At 45.0% G+C, this 17,408-nt stretch overlaps 1 protein-coding gene across 20 annotated transcripts in view; it reads left to right on the forward strand.

Annotated features, from left to right (window-relative positions):
* Positions 1-16,965, forward strand: part of WDR7 (WD repeat domain 7) — a 373,254-nt gene extending 356,289 nt beyond the window's left edge. For 11 of the 20 annotated variants that reach the window (XM_081562306.1, XM_081562297.1, XM_081562301.1 and 8 more), the window contains 2 exons: positions 595-699; positions 6,558-9,341. In XM_081562306.1, coding sequence (XP_081418432.1) covers positions 595-699; positions 6,558-6,761 — 309 coding nt within the window. In that variant the 3' untranslated portion in view covers positions 6,762-9,341. Of the gene's footprint in view, positions 1-594; positions 700-1,870; positions 2,268-6,557; positions 9,342-16,639 lie in introns of those variants that run through there. The other 9 variants (XM_081562314.1, XM_081562313.1, XM_081562308.1 and 6 more) reach the window with 3 other exon arrangements.
* The last annotated feature ends 443 nt before the right edge of the window (positions 16,966-17,408 follow it).

Genomic DNA, 17,408 nt, shown 5'->3' on the forward strand with positions numbered 1-17,408 from the left:
AATGATTGTTTTTGACTCTTTCCAGAGCAGAGATGTTATGTGATCGAGCTTTGATTGTTTTTCATTAGAGATGAAGTTCCTGGATAGATTTGGTAGTCAGTTTTTTTAACTTTTTTCAACTTTTTTTTTTAACTTTCCTAATTGTGAAATTCTTCCCTCAAATAGACATAAACGGATGAACACATTGGTTTGCCCATTAATACCTGCTCTTCCTTTGAACTCATGCTATATCCTCCCAAGTAGCAAGCAAGTGGACTCCCCACAACAAGGTCAAAGCCCCTGGATGTATCAGTTGAGAACTTCAGTTGCTTTTCCTCTTTTTCTAAGCTAAGTTTGACTCAGTGGACATGAGTTTGAGCAAACTCAGGGAGATTGTGAAGGACAGGGAAGCATAGCGTGCTGCACTTCATGGGGTCGCAAAAGAGCCAGACATGACTTAGCGACTGAAGCAACAACAACAACAAGTTTATAAATAAAGAACATACCAGTTTCTAGTATCCAGGACATAACTTGTTCAACTTTGAATGTATTTGCATGTTTAGGCGCAATAGTTCTGTGAGTGCATACAGGGAACGACTCATAATTTTATTTCAGACAATCCATGGACACAAGGGACCAATCACTGCAGTGGCCTTTGCCCCGGATGGACGGTATCTTGCCACCTACTCGAACACGGACAGCCACATTTCTTTCTGGCAGGTAAGCGTAGATGCTACAGGGTCTTGACGTCTGTTGCATGACCGGCTGTTGCTGGGGGAGGCTCCCTGCTGACCTGCCCACCAAGGTCTCCTCGTGACCTCCCTCCCTTCCTTCAACAAATATCGAGTGTTTATTGCTTGCTGATGATGGGCCAGCTGCCGGCCCGCAGGGTCTACTGAGCACACAGTTAGTAACCCAGAAGGAGGTGGGGTGTGCCCTCACACAGCTTTCAGTCTGAGGGAGACACAGGTAAAGAAGCAAGGACAGTCCTGGGGGGACCTGGGAGTGAGGCTGCGGGCTGGCTTCACAGAGGCAGCACCACCTGAGCTGAGGCTGGTGATGCTGAGGAAGGGCCAGGTATTCAGGGAGGGAGCGGTGGGTGTTTGGGGAGAAGGAGGTGCCTTTGAAGGTAAGTGACTGGCCTGGAAGGATTCGGGGCGGAGCAGTGGGGACTTCTGCTCAGGCTGTTAATTTACACAAGGCATTCAGACAACAGGGCATAGGGTTTAGGGGTAAAGCAGCCTCGTATTAACTTCATACTCCGTTTGTATTATCCCATTTTCATTTGTGTTCTGAATTTCGCACATGATGCTCTTCATTCCCAAGCTATTAAAACATTTTCAAAAATCTGAGTACCATTGACTGGCAGTACATGAGGATACCTCTGTGTAATGATGATTAAAATGAATATTAATTAATTCAAGCAGCTGAGCTTTATAATAGACCTTGTTTCATCCTCAGTGATTAATTTCCATCCCATCTTCTTTTTAAGTACCTTACTCCTGATAATTACAAAAAAATTAAACATTACCAACCCCCCCCACAAGTTAACTTAAAATTTTGTTGCCTATCCTAGGATGCAGGTATGTTTTATGAGATGCAGTGTATCACTTTAAAAGCTAAAAAAACAAAATAAAACAGATAAAAGTTTAAACAAGACTTCACAACTTGAGGATGGTTTTTAAAAAATCAATAGCTAATAAAATGTAAAACAGATACAATAAATTGCTTAATTAACAACATGCCATTAAAGCATGACAACTACCAAATCTGTCCCAGGCGTTTCCTACTCTTCATCTAATTTAGTTTTCCAGTTTATTTTCTCATTATCCTTTCCTCCAGAATATATCTCCAGCATATTAATTGGCTCATATTAAACTCTTTTCCTTAGAGATGTCACCCAGTCTTCGTTTTTCGCATTGGGTAACCACAGGACTCGTATTTATTTCGTGAAATCCCACAGCGAGTCCATAAACCGAACTCTTACAACAGTGGTTCTTCAGACAGTGTCCCTGCCAGTTGTTCTTTTCTGCTAACACTGGTTTCTGTGACACCAACTGTACTTTGACGCCCTTGATACACACTTCCCCTTGTTTCCCGTTCTCTTGAAATTCCAGAGGCACGTGCTTGTGAAACTCCCTTCACTCGGCACATAGCTGGCGTGGAAGCACTGGGCGCCCAGCTCAGCCCTGGGGACCTGGAACCAGGAAGCCATGGGTCCCTGCTCCCTCAGAGCCTTGTGCTTGCTCTGTGCCTGCTTCTTGGGAATAAACAAAAACAGATCTCCATTTTGTTGTTCAATTTTTCTTCCTGCTAAGAAAATATAATTCCTTATATACATGCGTGCATGCTGTTGCTTCAGCTGTGTCCAACTGTTTGCGACCCCATGGACTATAGATAGCCCTTTAGGCTCCTCTGCCCATGGAATTTTCCAAGCAAGAATACTAGAATGGGTTGCCATGCTCTCCTCCAAGGAATCTTCCCGACCCAGGGATCGAACCCATCTCTCTTTCATTGGCAGGCAGGTTCTTTATGGCTAGCACCACCTGGAAGCCCAATTCCTCATATAATACCTCCTAAATTTACCAGATGTGAAACTTTGCCCAGTGTTTTCCTGAATGTCTAAGTGGTAAACCTTTTCCCCCTTATCTAGATCTTGAGGGTTCTGTCTGGATATGTTCATGCCTTCCTTGAATATTTTTCTGTTTTTATCAGAGTTGCTGCCTAGCTCATTGATGGAATTACGGTCAGCATGTACCTCACACTAGAGATCAAGGTCCTTCCGTAGATGCTATCTTTTTGAAATAACCTCTTTGCTGCATCCAGTTCAGCTCATGCTGTTGCCCCTGGACTTCACCAGGCGCACCTCACCCTGGGCGTCTGTCTGTGAGGCTCTGCCCGCAGGCCGCCCGGCTCCTTGCCTTTGTCCATACGTCTTCTCCAGGGGCCACTTTGTGTTACTTGCAGGGGTGGGTGCAACTCAGGCAACCCCACATCTTTGTTGCCTCCAATCCCAATATCAAAATTTAAATTGCAGCCCATTTCTTCCCTACTTAAATTATACCCAGCTTGGTCTTAAAACTTAGGAGGAGACACAGAAACATCGTTTCACCTTTCTCAAGAAAATACAATAAAACCTCTTGCAGGAGTGTAGCAGGGTCTTTATTTGAATTAAAGAGAGTCCAAAAAGCAGTGTTGGATCTACTGCCGCTCTACCCAAATAGGCTTGGCTGATTTATTTAGATGCATATTGTTTAGGTCTAGTGATGTATGATAATACTTTTATATTATTCCAGTAAATGTACTGCAATATATTTTGAAAACTTAATGAAGCCCTATTAATACAGAGCCTTACAAAAGCCATCAGCTATTAAAATCTTTGCTGAGAAATGAGTGTTAATGAGAAATACTGGTTGGATAATTGCTCAAGTGAGACTTAGTAAGAGGTTTGGATGCAGCATTACTTACACTGAGAGTAGCATTAAAACACTTCCTGTTTTGATGAATTACATCTGTTTGTGCGTCTATGTGTTCAGAAAACAGTCTTCTCAGAACTGGTTTTGTGAAGCATTATTTTTAAAGGGAAAGGAAATGTCACGGTTGCCGTTTAGTTACTTTACATACTCAGCCGCTGAATGCTTTAATTGGGCAATCTTTCAAACCCTTCGATTCTCCAACAACATACCCCTACTATGTGAATGTTGCTCTTCAGTGTATCCGTTGGTATTTGAGCCAGGAGAGCTTTGTCATGAAATACAACCATAAATCTCTCACCCAAATGTTACCACCACCCTCCAACAAGTAAGTATCCTTTTCCAGAGATGCTAATAATAAGCTAGATGTGTAGTGCTTTCATTTGTTCTTCACTTATTCCATCCCACATCCATTCCAGGCTACTATTCAGCCATTTTTAAAGGATAATGTAAATCTATAGTCGTTAACATAACAAGATTGCCCTCAACACTTTGTTGAATGACAGATTGCCTTTACTTTAGCATAATTTGTAGTCAGTCTCTGGTCAAGAAAATGTTAGCATTGAATAACAGAATGGCTAGTTGTTTTGGTGACGGTTCTTTTATGGAACTTATTGGAAAAATTCATAGCTACCCTTAGTACTTTGGGTTTCTCCCTTATTTGAAGAGATCGTAGGAAAAGGATGGACTGAAGAACAACAAATTATAGTTAACACGAGAATATTTATCTTTCCAACTGTTTTCTACCATCATCGTTACGTACTCTGCAGAGTTTCACGTAGCCGTGTTCTGAGGCAGGAAGGCTGTTTGACCCTACCAAAGGCATCCATCAATCATTTGAAGGACAGCTCAACTTTTGAAAAGGAGAACCCAGATATAATCATGGGATTTTGGGAGGAAATCTTTCCATCCATCACATTCCAGTAAGATATTCTCTTCCTGTCCCCTTTCGCCTTCAACCTATTTCTTGTCCGTGGCTAAAGCTAAAGGAAGGAATTAAAAGTAAGGCTGTGTCTGAGCCTATTGGATGCCCCTAGCATTTTGAGCCACCAGCAGAAATCAAGCCTCCTACACATTTTCATAGAAAATCCATAAAGAATGAAAAATACTTTGTAGTTATTTATCAACTGAGAAATTAGATTTTTTAAAAGCACAGTATGCCTGTTGATGCCAGTTCATCTTAACCGGCGGTTTTCTGGATCATTTGGATCAGTTCTGTAAGAGAAGTAAATGATGATGGTCTGTTACTCTTTGTACCTGTGAGAACTAGCAAATCAAGCTCACCATCATTATTTATATTTAAACTATTTGGGAATCTCCAGAAAGCAATAAGGCCCTGGTTTTTATCTTTTATGGAGTTTCTAGGAAAGGGGGAGAAGAACGCAAGGAAAGAGCCGCTAAGAAGAGGGCCAGAAGGCACCGCCTGGCTCGAAGCATTAGCCGTCCCTTAACAGAAAGAGTTAACGATAACCATACATTTGGTTTTAAAATGTGACCTCGTACACTAGTGATTTTTTTTCACCTCTGTGTTGTGTTCGGGACTATTATTAATGCAGGAAAATCAGTAACATTAGTCATCTTAAAAGGGTTATTACTCAAGATGATTTAAATTGTGAAAATGTCAGTGGAGCCTGCATGCATCCTGCCAGAGATGGTGTGATTTACACCCCCTGACACCATCCTGCTGCTGAGAAGGGCCAGGGAAAGAAATGGCTTCTGTTTTGCAGTGACCCAAACGTGGGGCAATAATACACCTTCAGTGTCCTAGGACCTGCCCAGGTTTCCCGTGTCAGCCCTCCGTACACACTGGAGCATCATCTGCATGCTCCCCACAAATCCGAGTATCACGTCCATGCAGGTGGAGGTGCTGCTGGAGAGAAGAACTGGGCACACAAATCAGTGCAAAGAAAAATATTAGTTCCAAGACCGCTTTCCTGACCTGACCATCAGTGTGCTTGCCGCGTGATTCGTGTATCAGTAGCACAAAAGATGAATACCAAAAAAGTGTTAGGTAACTTTTAAAAGCTAAAGGATTCATCAGACTCAGCCGCTCAGATGACACTTCACTTAGATAACTGCCATTCAGCATTCAGCACTTTGACCTGAATACATAGCTGTTCAAGAGCCTCAGTTTCCACATTGTTTTCCGTTTGTATGAATGGATGAAGAGAACCTCAAATTCCAGTCAGAGCCAGAAAGGCCCCCCCAAAAAAGGCAGAAATCACCAACTGATGGAACACCCCCTGCAAATGAGGTATTAGAGCGTGCTCTTTTTAGCAGCAGAGCAGTGGGCCCCACGTGCAGTGTTGAGAGGTGGTTGATTCTTGCTTTTTCCTTCAAAATAAACTAGAGCTTTCCAGAAACTGAATGTTTTTAAAGCAAGTGAGGAGGGAAGGTGTGGTCAGCGGAGCTGGGAAAGGGGATGAGTTTTGAGTTTCAATCTGGTTCACCTGTTACTCTGTCTGCTGCTTAACTTCATTTTCTCCAGCTAGGTCCCCAGGCTTGTCTTTGGGGCTCATCCTTCAGGGGCTGCAGGGAGCACTGTTACTAAAGAACCAAAAATCCTGGCATTTGATATACCAGCAGTTTCCAAGTAGTGTCTGATTGAACCATTTTATTAAAATGTATCGCTTAGCTCCCTTCATAAAAATGGTTGCAGGGTGGGGGGCAGTCTTCCCTGGAGGTCCGATGGTTAAGACTCAGCACTTCCAGTGCAAGCGGTAGGGGTTCCATCCCTGGTGGGGGAACTAAGATCATACATGCTGCGCAGCCAAAAAAAAAAAAATGGGGACAACCCTGCCACAGCAGGTAGTGCTATTAAAAAAGAGAGAGAAAAAAAGATGGACGGCTTTCCTGCTGTCCAGTTCTACCCAGCAGGTGAAATTTCTCTGGATTTATGCATTTTCTGTAACAGCATCAGAACACTTTCGAATACCCTGGAAGGAGCCCTTCAGAGGTTGAGAACCCTTACCGTGACCCTGAATCCGCCTGACAGAGGAGAAGGGGACCGCAGGGCTGTGTCCCTCGGAGCCCTCTCCATGGCGGTGAAGGCGAAGCGGCTCCTTCGGTGACTCACGTGCTCCCCCGTCCCTGTGTCCCCCCCAGATGAACACGTCTCTGCTGGGGAGCATCGGCATGCTGAACTCGGCGCCCCAGCTGCGCTGCATCAAGACCTACCAGGTGCCCCCCGTGCAGCCCGCCTCCCCCGGCTCGCACAACGCCCTGCGGCTGGCCCGGCTCATCTGGACCTCGAACCGCAACGTCATCCTCATGGCCCACGACGGCAAGGAGCACCGCTTCATGGTCTAGGGCGGCGGTCCGCGAGCTCCCTCTCCCAGGTCTCCAAGCCCAGAGTCCCCCCTCCCTCGGCGCCCGCCCCCCGCCGCCGCGCCGGAGTCATCGGGAGCAGCGGGGTCTGTGCCCTCCCGCCCCCGCCCCCGTGGACTGGGGCGCCCGCAGCCCCCGCCGCCCTGTCCCCGCACCGGGCGGGGCGGCTGCCGGTCCTGTTGCTCGGTGCGCCGGGAGCCCGAAAATCAATAACCACTGTGATTGCGCTGCCAGCCCAGATCAGCAGTTTCCGAGCGCTGAACCCCACCTCCGAATGCGGTCGGGACCTAGTCGTTCCGACATTGGGTTTTGAGGTCCTGTGGCAGTCCTAATCATTGATACTATTTTCCTTTGAATTTCCTAAAAGATGCTCTCCTTTACGAGAAGGATTCTCTGTTTACATGATCTCTGTTTTTTGTTTTTTTTCCTGTCTGGGAGATTGTTCGGAAATTACTCAATCCAATTTCCTAGGGTTTAGCCACTACCTTCTTTATTAACAACTAACCAATTGGAGATTAATGAGAAAATACACACACACACACACACACACACAGATTTTCCTGGAGAATAGTTTCCTGGACACCCAGCCTTCCAAAATGCTCACATCCTGCTCAAGTGATGCTATATTTAGTAGTTAAAAATCAAAATCATCGCTACTGACGATCTAGTTAATATAATCATCCAGTCACTAGAACTAATCTCTGAAATGGACTTTTGTAATAAAGAGGCAAGTTTGGAAGCATAGCGTACACCTGAAAAGAAGATTCTTGTGACTATAGTTACAGATCTTTTTAAGAAAGAGCTTACCCCTTCCTTCCAGAAGCTTCACAGACCTGCAGTTCCCATACGTCAGCTATCATGTAATAGTTACAATTCAGCCTTCAAACCACTACTGACCAGTTAAAGGAAAACCAAGACAACATTTCTTTTAAACAAGTGTCCTAGAAAATCATTAACTATGGCACAGGCATTCAGGAGTATACAGTCACCCTCAGTATTTGCGGGGGGTCAGTTCTAGGACCCCTGAGGATACCAAAGTCCACATGTACTCAAGTCGCTGGTAAAAAATAGCAGAGTACACGAAGGGCCGTCTGTATATACAACTGTGGGGGCTCTCAATCTGAACAAGCACTGCAGTGAGGGTGTTCATCACACTTCGAAGTAAACTTTAACTAGGGCACCTTCTTCTCCTTCTGTCAGATTATGCTGGTTCTTTGCTCATAGTAATAGGGAAAAAAATCCATAAAATAATATTTTGGATGACTTGCTCCTAACAACCTTGATCTGTATATAGCTGGGAATTTGGCTGGTTGGCTGTTAATTGGTTGGTTAATCAGGCAAAATGGTTTATTAAATACAAAAATAGAAAATGATTTATTCAGAAAAAAATATATGAAGTTTACAAAGGAACCAAAGTGATAACGGGAGCATCTAATTTAAAAAACCTAGGTTGACAGGGTTCATATAATATACAAAAAAGTATGATCACAGTCCAGGAACAAATACCGCTGTTATTTTATTGAAACAGACTTCTGAAGAACATGTTAGGAAATCAAGTCCACTAGAACACCTCTTTCATAGTGATAAGAAGAATGTCATGTCTGTTGATGGCAAACCCATCCTATACCTTGGTTTTAGACTTCAGGTGTTCTTCAAAAGTGAATTTATGCCACATGCATGTACATTGTATTTATAAAGGTTATATATGTAGCTTCCCAGGAAGAAACTAAGAACTATACAACGTAGACTTGGCTGGTTTGGTGAGCGTGCTGTTGTGTCCGATATAGACAGAAAAACCAGAGGAGAACACGGGGTGGGGGGCTCTTATTTTTCCAGTGGTTTCCCGAGTCTTCAGTGCAAATACCCAGCACATGTTTACCTTTTATGAACTGAAATGAAGATTAATTTATTCTAGACTACGAAGCTGCTTTGGAATGATGAAGTACAGGTATACTTTAGAGATTTTTTTTTTTTTGAAAAAACAAAATGTTCACTGCGTCAGGAGGAAGGTGTGAGACTTGTGGGCAGGTCACCCCCAAAGAATGGACCACACACCCCAGCTGCACAGACAGCCATGATTGTTGGCGTGCAGAACGTGACCATCATAGGACGCCGAGGTAGACGTTAGCTGCTGGTTAGACAGTCGCCTCTAACTGCTACGCTAGCATTTGCATTCTTGTTCCCACAAATCTCTCCTTGACTCTTTGCACAACCACAGCTGCAAACTTCATCACAGCTCAGACGTCTCAGCACTGAGGTCAAGTTTATATTGTCATCTCAGCCTATGCTTTTGGTGTCTTCTTGATTTTGTTGGCGCTGTACTTGGACCTGTCCTTGTAAATGTAGAGACGTATGCATGGCTTCATTGGTAATGTCCAAGCTCAGGATGACGCGTCGTGACACCTGTATGAAAACATGATGATTGAACTCACTGCGTACAGCACGTGAAGTAAAACGTCTGCCTCTCAAGACGCCTCTTGATGACGCCACTTAACAGATTCTAAATGTGCTGACTGTCCCTGTGTACATATGTGTGTTAAAATAAAACTGAACTGTACCGAAGGTTGTTTTTCTCATTAAAAACATTGTGCATTCTTTTTAAGCATTCTCCATTGAAATCTCCACCCCCCCCACCTTTGGTATTAAATTAAGCCTTCTATTTGGTTATTCATTTCCGTGGAAAGCCATCTTCCAGGAAGGTGAACCTGTCCACAGAGGAGTGCAGAGCATGGAGGATTCCTCCCAGACTGCAGAAGTAACAACCAAACACTCCTACCAAGACTCCACGGCACCCTCTGTGGCTTGGGCAAGGGAACTGCTTGCATGTTGCTTTATCTCCACCCTAAATTGCTCCTAAATAGACTGTTAATTGTACCAAATTATATCTCATCAGATTGGATGACATGGGTTGGCTGCCCTGGGGTGGGGGGCTGGACTGAGATCATTAAATCCATTTCACTTAATCTTCCGTTTGGAGTTGAATTTGAATCCCTGAGGTAAAGGGTATAATTGGTTTTCAGGAAAAAGCACGAGAAACAAAATAGGCCATCACTGCTCACCGAGGGTTGGACACGTAAGTAGTGACTGTAGTTCTTTTCCGATTTTCAGAGAAGAATTGGAGTCAGTCATCATGTAGTAATACGGTTTTCTTTGAGAAACAGGCAGGCATTAAAGGAGTTGACTCTGCCATCACTGGCCCTATTCAAATGCCCGGTGTCCATCCCAGGAAGCGTTTGAATATCTGCCGATGTCTTGAATATCTCTTCATAGGGAAAACAGGGGCAGTTACAGTCCTATGTGATTGGTGATCACATAAACTGATCAAATGTGGAAAGGGCATGACATTAATAGGAAGGTAAAGCCAAGCAGTGCTGGGTGAACTTTCACCTTTCACCCCCTTCGGCTGACTGACAGAGCTGAGTGTTGAAGAAAATCAATACTTTGGAGCCAGGAGGGGAATATTTCCAGCCTCTAACTAGAGAATGTATTTTGACAAGGCCAAGATAATCCAAGCTGCACAGGAGATAGAGAAAAGAAGACTCATTTTTAAAGCTTGACACTTCAAGGTGTTTTCGTACAATGGTTTAGAGATCGTCAATACATACAAATACCAAAGGTCGAAAAGAAAAGCTAGAAGAATTTCAAAAATTAGGTGTTCAATGCTTTCTGCTGTTTACAAACCAAAAAAAAAAAGACTACAGAGAGGTTTGTGTTGGAACCATTTACATGAACAGAGCTCACAATTGTCTGCTTTAGGGTTACAGTCCACCTTTAACTGGACTTCCCTGGGGGCTCAGATGGTAAAGCGTCTGCCTACAATGCGGGAGACTGGGTCCACCTTTAACCAGATCTTAAATTTATAGAGGCAGCACTGTGAAATATGGAATGCCTAAAAAGTGATTTAGATATCTGGGTTTTGTACATTTTTTCTTGGATGTGGATTGTTTTTTGAGTTGTTACACTGTCCTTTGAGATGCGTTAACACATCGTTAACATCTCAGAATCTTGTTTTTTTAATTCCTACTGTGGACTTCCCTGGGGGTCCAGTGGCGAAGAATTCTCCATGCAGTGCAGGGGATGGGACATGAGTTTGATCCCTGGTGGGGGACTAAGATCCTGCAAGCCAAAAAAATTTTTTAAATGCTTCTAATTCCAGATTCCTGTTGCTCCTGCCCTGCAGACATGTAAATCTTAGTCCCTCCTTACATCTTAGCCCCGCCTTCACATTTGGCTCAAATTATTTACATGAGAAAAGAGCACCTTTGGAACTTCAGTTTCCAGTTTTCCAAATCCCTTTTAAGCAAATTATTTTTACAAGTATTCTAGTTAGTGCTCTTCTAAGCAAGAGGCTTGTGCATCTCTAGGAAGAAGGTGAGCAATTCACTCCATTCTTACTAGCAAGATTAGATCCATTTGTTCTGTGGACAGGTATGTCCATCAAATGGATATAGATTTGTTTCTTTCCTATAGATAAGAAAGAAGTCAAATCGTGCCCTACCTTCCAGCCAAATGCAGAAAGACAAAGGAATCTTGAATACTTGAAGTAGCTAAAGTAACCCTCTTAATTCCTCAAGGACAAGCAACACTAGGCGGTTGTAAACATATGCTGACTGTATAAATGATTAAAATAACTGAAAATATACCCTTAACTTGTATACCTTATTTCCCACTAAAAAAAAAAAAAATCTTCCAGGTGGCACTAGTGGTAAAGAACCTGCCTACCAATGCAAGAGACATTAGAGGTATGGGTTATACCCCTGGGTCTGGAAGATCCTCTGGAGGAGGGCATGGCAACCCACTCCAGTATTCTTGCCTAGGAAATCCTATGGACAGAGGAGCCTGGTGGGCTACAATCCATGGAGTCACAAAGAGTCAGACACAACTGAAGCGACTTAGCACACACGCACACACACACACACACACACACACTATTCTGAGTAGATCTGGCTGGAAATTTTTGTTTTCTTTGTTTCAAAAGGAGAACACAGCCAGCCAAGACTCCTCAATATGCTGAGATTTCCCAGAGAAGGCCAGGAATCCAACTCATGCCTGATTTGCATGTGTGTCCTCAGTCACTAAGTTGCATCCAACTCTTTGCGACCCCATGGACTATAGCCCACCAGGCTCCTCTCTATGGGATTTCCCAGACAAGAATACTGGAGCAGGTTGCCATTTCTTCCTCCGAGGGATCTTCCCAACCCAGGGATCAAACTCGTGTCTCCTGTGTCTCCTGAATTGGCAGACAGATTCTTTACCACTGAGCCAGCTGGAATTTGCAGTAAGTATCATGTAAATATGTATTGCATTTGTTAAATCCATAAGAGTATGCCTGTAAAGTGCTTACAAGAGCAGCACATAATAAGCACCCAAGAAACGTGAGCTCATACTTTTAGTAGACATTTAGAAGTCCTTATGAAGCATGGATAAGTAAGATTATAAATTATGTGCATTCTTTGGAAAATGCTGTTGGGTTTTTGTGTTGTATTTTATCTCTGTGTGGACTCTAGTAATACGTCTGAACATTTTACCCAAAGAGGAGTGTCTGTGGTTCCACCTTTGTTTACCAGGCTCCTTAACATGTTGCTGTGTTGCCATCTTGCTCCTCACCAAGACTTGTGGACACTTGAGAAAATGCCAAAATCTGTACCAATGAGTGGATGGGCCTGGTTGATTATGGCTGTTGAAGTTATGACTGATTCCTGAGAAAGGAAGTAGTTTGCCATGTTAAATTTAGGGTTTATCTTAGCATCAAGGATGACTTTGAGTTACTTATATGAGCAGCTTTGAAATATGCATCATCAAGATTGAACAAGATTCTGGATAAAGTATTATTGAGTAGATTTCACGAAATCACTGGAACAAAGGAAACTGAATGTGTAGGTTCTGTTGACAGCATCTTGTTTCTTTGACTAGTGTCAGAATGACTTAGCACTTCATTTACCCGGATGTGAAATATATTATCTAAAACTTGAGCTACCCAGTAACACTTTAAGTTTCAGTGAAAATTTATGAAAATTTTAAAGAAACTGCAGTGAAACATCATTCAGTCTGTGAACATTTACAGAATCTTAGTATATGCCAAGCATATGTCCTATTCTCCTCTCACAGGTAAGCTCACAATCTGTTAAATGACTGTGAACACAATGGAATAAATGTGGAAAACCGAGATGGGAAGAGAGCTATGCGAACACAGAGGTGGTTAATTCTGCTAGGAGAGTGTCAAGTGAGGCTTCTGAGAGAGGAAGCATTTGGGCTGGGCCTTGGAAAATAAGCGGACTTCCCTGGTGGCTCAGATAGTCAAGAATCTCCCTACAATGCAGGAAACGCGGGTTCAATCCCTGGGTCAGGAAGATCCCCTGGAGAAAGGAATGGCTACCCACTCCAGTATTCTTGCCTGGAGAATCCCATGGACAGAGGAGCCTGGTGGGCTACACTCCATGGGGTTGAAAAGAGTTGGACACGACTAAGTGACTAACACTTTCACTTTGAAGAATAAATGGAAATTAATTAAGAAGATGGGGGATGTTATAGGAATTGATGAGCGTTCAAATTATTATGTGATTTGAGTGTGTACAAACTACTTCATACCTATAACCTGCAGGGCATCAGTGGATAGTAGTGACAATCCAAGCAGCTGTCCAACTGTAGTTAATAATACAAATATGGAAAACAAGACTCCTGGCCTAAAGAACACCACGCTCCCGATGCAGGGGCCCGGGGTTTGATTCCTGGTCAGGGAACTAGATCCCACAAACCACAGCTAAGAGTCTGCATGCCACAACTAAAGATCTCACATGCTGCAACTAAGACCCGGCACAGTCAAATAAACAATTATTTACAAAACGAAAAAAACACCTGACTCTGAAAGTCAAACCCCCTTCTCCCAAAAGATTAGAGCAAAAGCCTTGATAAAAGATTTCTCTTTTCCTGGTTTTCCAGATTTCCTTTTCTTTTTTCTTTTTCAAGTTATTCTTGTTTTATAAATAAGTTTATGCATTCTCCTTATCCTGTCTCCTAATGGGTGGCAAGCACGGTGTGTTGGGTGCCTGCCGTGAACACTGCCCAGATTCTCTGCCCTCCACTCTCACCCCAGGACTGAAGCATTTATTCCCCAGCTACTGGAGTGTTGGTGTCTGAAAACTCTGCTGTCTCCTTGGCTGCAGACTGCTTCACAGTCAGAGAGCTGACTCAAGGTCCTGTTCCTTCTCCTGGGGATAACCGCATCCGGGGATGGCTCAGGGACGAGGTATAAAGGCCCAGCCCCTGGCTATCTCAGGACAACGTTGAAGGGCCAAACCAGCTCCAGGACTTTGCGGGGCATTGGCTGAAGCTTTCACTGAGCTGCGTTACAGTTCAGCTTTCTCTCTGCCCTGTCCTGCTTCCTTCACTCCCCTGTGGTGCTGATCCTGAGAACACAGCTCCATAGGCTTCCCACGTGCAGATCTCTCATAGTCTGCATCCCAGAGAACCCAGCTTTACGACAGTTGGTACCAGGAGTGGTCCAAGAAAATAGATCCTAAAACATGACTTGAGAGCTGGGTCACTGGCAGTGAGGATGGCATCCCTGGTGGCAGGTGAGCGTAGGTAGCCTCTGGCATGCTGGGGCCATGCAATTGTGAAACTTACTCCGATGGTGAATCAGGACTAATGGTGTCCTGATGGAAGGGAGTGCGCTGGATGGAGGGTGCAACGTGGCAGGTGTTGGAGAAGTCAGGGAAAAGAGATAGTGTGAGAACAAGGGATGGCTGTTTGCTGGCCACACGGGAAAAAAGACAATGGAAAGCTGAGGGTGTCGTCAGTTAAAGTCTCAATGTGACAGCCAGACCACTGCTGGGCAACATCTCAGGAGAGCCTCGTTTCCTAGAGCTGGTCGTAAGCTGAGGGTGAGACCCGGGGCTTGTTTTCGTGAAGCTGAGCTCCAGAGGAGGCTGAAGTCCTAGCCTCCCAAAGTCTGCAACCCCAAGGTGAGAGCCCTGATTGAAATGGACTGCGCTCTCTCGGTTGAGGCCCTTGAACGATCTTGAAACCCCGGGTTCCAGGGCACCGTCCCAGGCCTGCCCGGGTGGCCTGCTCCTTCACTTGAGGCTGTGGGGAGGCCTCTCATTGGAGAATGATACATGCCCTTGACGTCCCTCCCAGACAGCAGGCCAGCTGTTGTTGTTTAGTCGCTAAGTTGTTTTCCGACTCTTTCGTGCCCCCAGGGACGGTAGCCCACCAGGCTCCTCTGTCCATGGGATTTCCCAGGCAAGAAAACTGGAATAGGGTGCCATTCCCTCCTCCAGGGGACCTTCCTGACCCAGGGATTGAGCCTGCCTCTCCTGCACTGCAGGCAGATTCTTTACCACGGAACCACCCGGGAAGCCCACCAGGCGTTCACAAGGGTTTAGTCACAATAGCGTTTCGCTGCTGAGGTACAGGCCCTGCTAAGAGAGGAAAAGAATGAGATTTCAGAGGAGCTGTAGGACTGTCCAACGCGACCCTGCAGGAACTGGGAGAGTAAGGGGCCGGATTCTGGGGGTACTGGGCAAGGGGAGACAGAATAAGAAATGAGACCAAGGAGAGTTCAATGATAAGGTACAAAGCTGCTGCTCAGTTTGGAGAAAATGGTGGCTGACAGAAGGTCAAGAAGAAACAGCCTAGGACTTCCGTGGAGGTCCAATGCAGGAGGTGTGGGTTCAACCCCTGGTCTGGGGGCTAAGATCCCACATGCCTTGAGGCCAAAAGACCAAAAGATTAAAAAAAAACGAAGCAACTTTGTAACAAATTCAATAAAGACTTTAAAAATGTTTCATATCAAAAAGTCTTTAAAAAGAAACAGGAATGGCAGATGGTGGAGGAAAGAACCAAAAAGCTGATCGCCGGGACTGCTGAGGGAAATACACTGGTCAGAAGCCCAGCAGCTGACTGGTCCGCAGGAAAGGCCAGAGAGCATCCTGCTTACCAAGCAACACAGACGCGAAGGCCCCCAGCATCACCCTCAGGCTGAAGGTAGAAGATGCTGCTACAGAACTGGGCCCCTGATCACAGAGGGATGATAAGCTCCTGAAGGAAGTGAGGCCCACGGGTGCAGTCGTCCTGAGCAGCAGGATCGGAGTGGTAGACAAACGGACCCGCACTGCGGAGATCTTTGGGGTGATTAATGAAACACGCCTTCCTCGGGGCAGCCTGCTAGTGTTCAGTGTCTCCACCCCAAATAAATCAAGAATGGGTACCAGGAGGCTAAAGCAGCCACCACCCCCAAAATCAAAATTTTCTGCCTGGTGTGTAGACCTGAAGGGTGTGATGATCAGGAGCTCAGACCCTCACGGGTGAGGCTCTGGGTTGGCAGATAGTAAGCACCCAAGATCAGCAGAGGTTCTTGCCGGGGAGGAGGGGGACTCAGAGGGGGTAGCAGAGGAGACGTTCTCTGTGAGTGGTGGTCTTGGGGCCAGCTGCTGCATCAAGCACTGCCCTTTGTCCGACTCATATTGCTCAGTTCCTTCCAGAATCCTGGAAGAGCTGCTCCCAGAATTTATTCAAAGCAAGTGGGGCAAAGAGTAACTGCCGTGGATGTCGGGGAACCAGGTACCAAATCGTTGACAGCTGACATCTCTTGGTTGACAATTCTTCAGGAACTGCCTGGACGAAAGAGAGCCACTTTCCCCAAGCCCCCCGCCCACCTTCCCAAGACAGCTGCATCAGGTGACGGGTCACAGGAGGGCAGAGACCCCACTCTAATGCCTTCTGTTTGGGACAGCTTCAAGGGGCCACAAAACAGCCTGAAAGCTGAAGTGTTTGGCTGAAACCTCTGTTGCAACTGAATCTCAGCCCGTACTGAATCTCAGTACTTCCCTCTGCCCGTTTTTGCTTGCCTCACTTAGGTGCTGATCCGGAAAACACGTCTTGATAGACTGCCTTCCTGCAAATCTTAGCCTTGGGGTCTCCTTCCCAGAAAACGAAACTGCCCGGGTTCAAATCTGGCTCGGCCACTCGTTAGCTGAACAACCCCCCTTGTGCCTCTGTTTCCACAACTGCAAAACGGGAACAAGGATCATCCCTACCTCACCGTCTTGTTGCAAGGCTTTAAAAAAAAGAGTTGATACCAATTATTCTCCAATTAAAAAATTTGAAAAGAGTTACTACATGGAGAGTGAGCACTTAGTGTCGGGCACATAGTATATTCAATAAATGCTAACTCTGCTAACTATTATTGTCTTAAGCTATAATTTTGAGATGCTTCAGGTTTTCTACTTCATTTCCTGTTTCCGTGGTACAGAAAAGTATGCTTTCCCATTAATTTTTTCCCCCTGTGTTTTATTCCTTTCTTCAACCCAGATCAAAGTACTGACTTTTAAAAATCGAGGGGGGTGGGGGACGGTGGAAGGGGACTCCGAGTACTTATTTTGTGCCAGATACTGTATTAGCTGCATTCATTATTCTGCTTAATTCTTAATCCAAAAAGCCATGAATTATTATCTCCCTTTCACAGATGAAAAAATTGCAGGTCACATAAGATAAATGAGCAAGATCACACAGCTAATAAAAGCCGTATCTAGTATCTGAGTCCCAGCCGCTGTCGCCAAGACTCCGCCTCCTCTGCTCTTCCGAGGTCGCTCCTGTGGCAGCCACCCTCTTTAAGGAGCAGAGGGA

The sequence above is a fragment of the Giraffa tippelskirchi genome, chromosome 14 (assembly GCF_054371585.1).
Source record: "Giraffa tippelskirchi isolate mGirTip1 chromosome 14, T2T-mGirTip1v1.2.pri, whole genome shotgun sequence".
Lineage (NCBI taxonomy): Eukaryota > Metazoa > Chordata > Mammalia > Artiodactyla > Giraffidae > Giraffa > Giraffa tippelskirchi.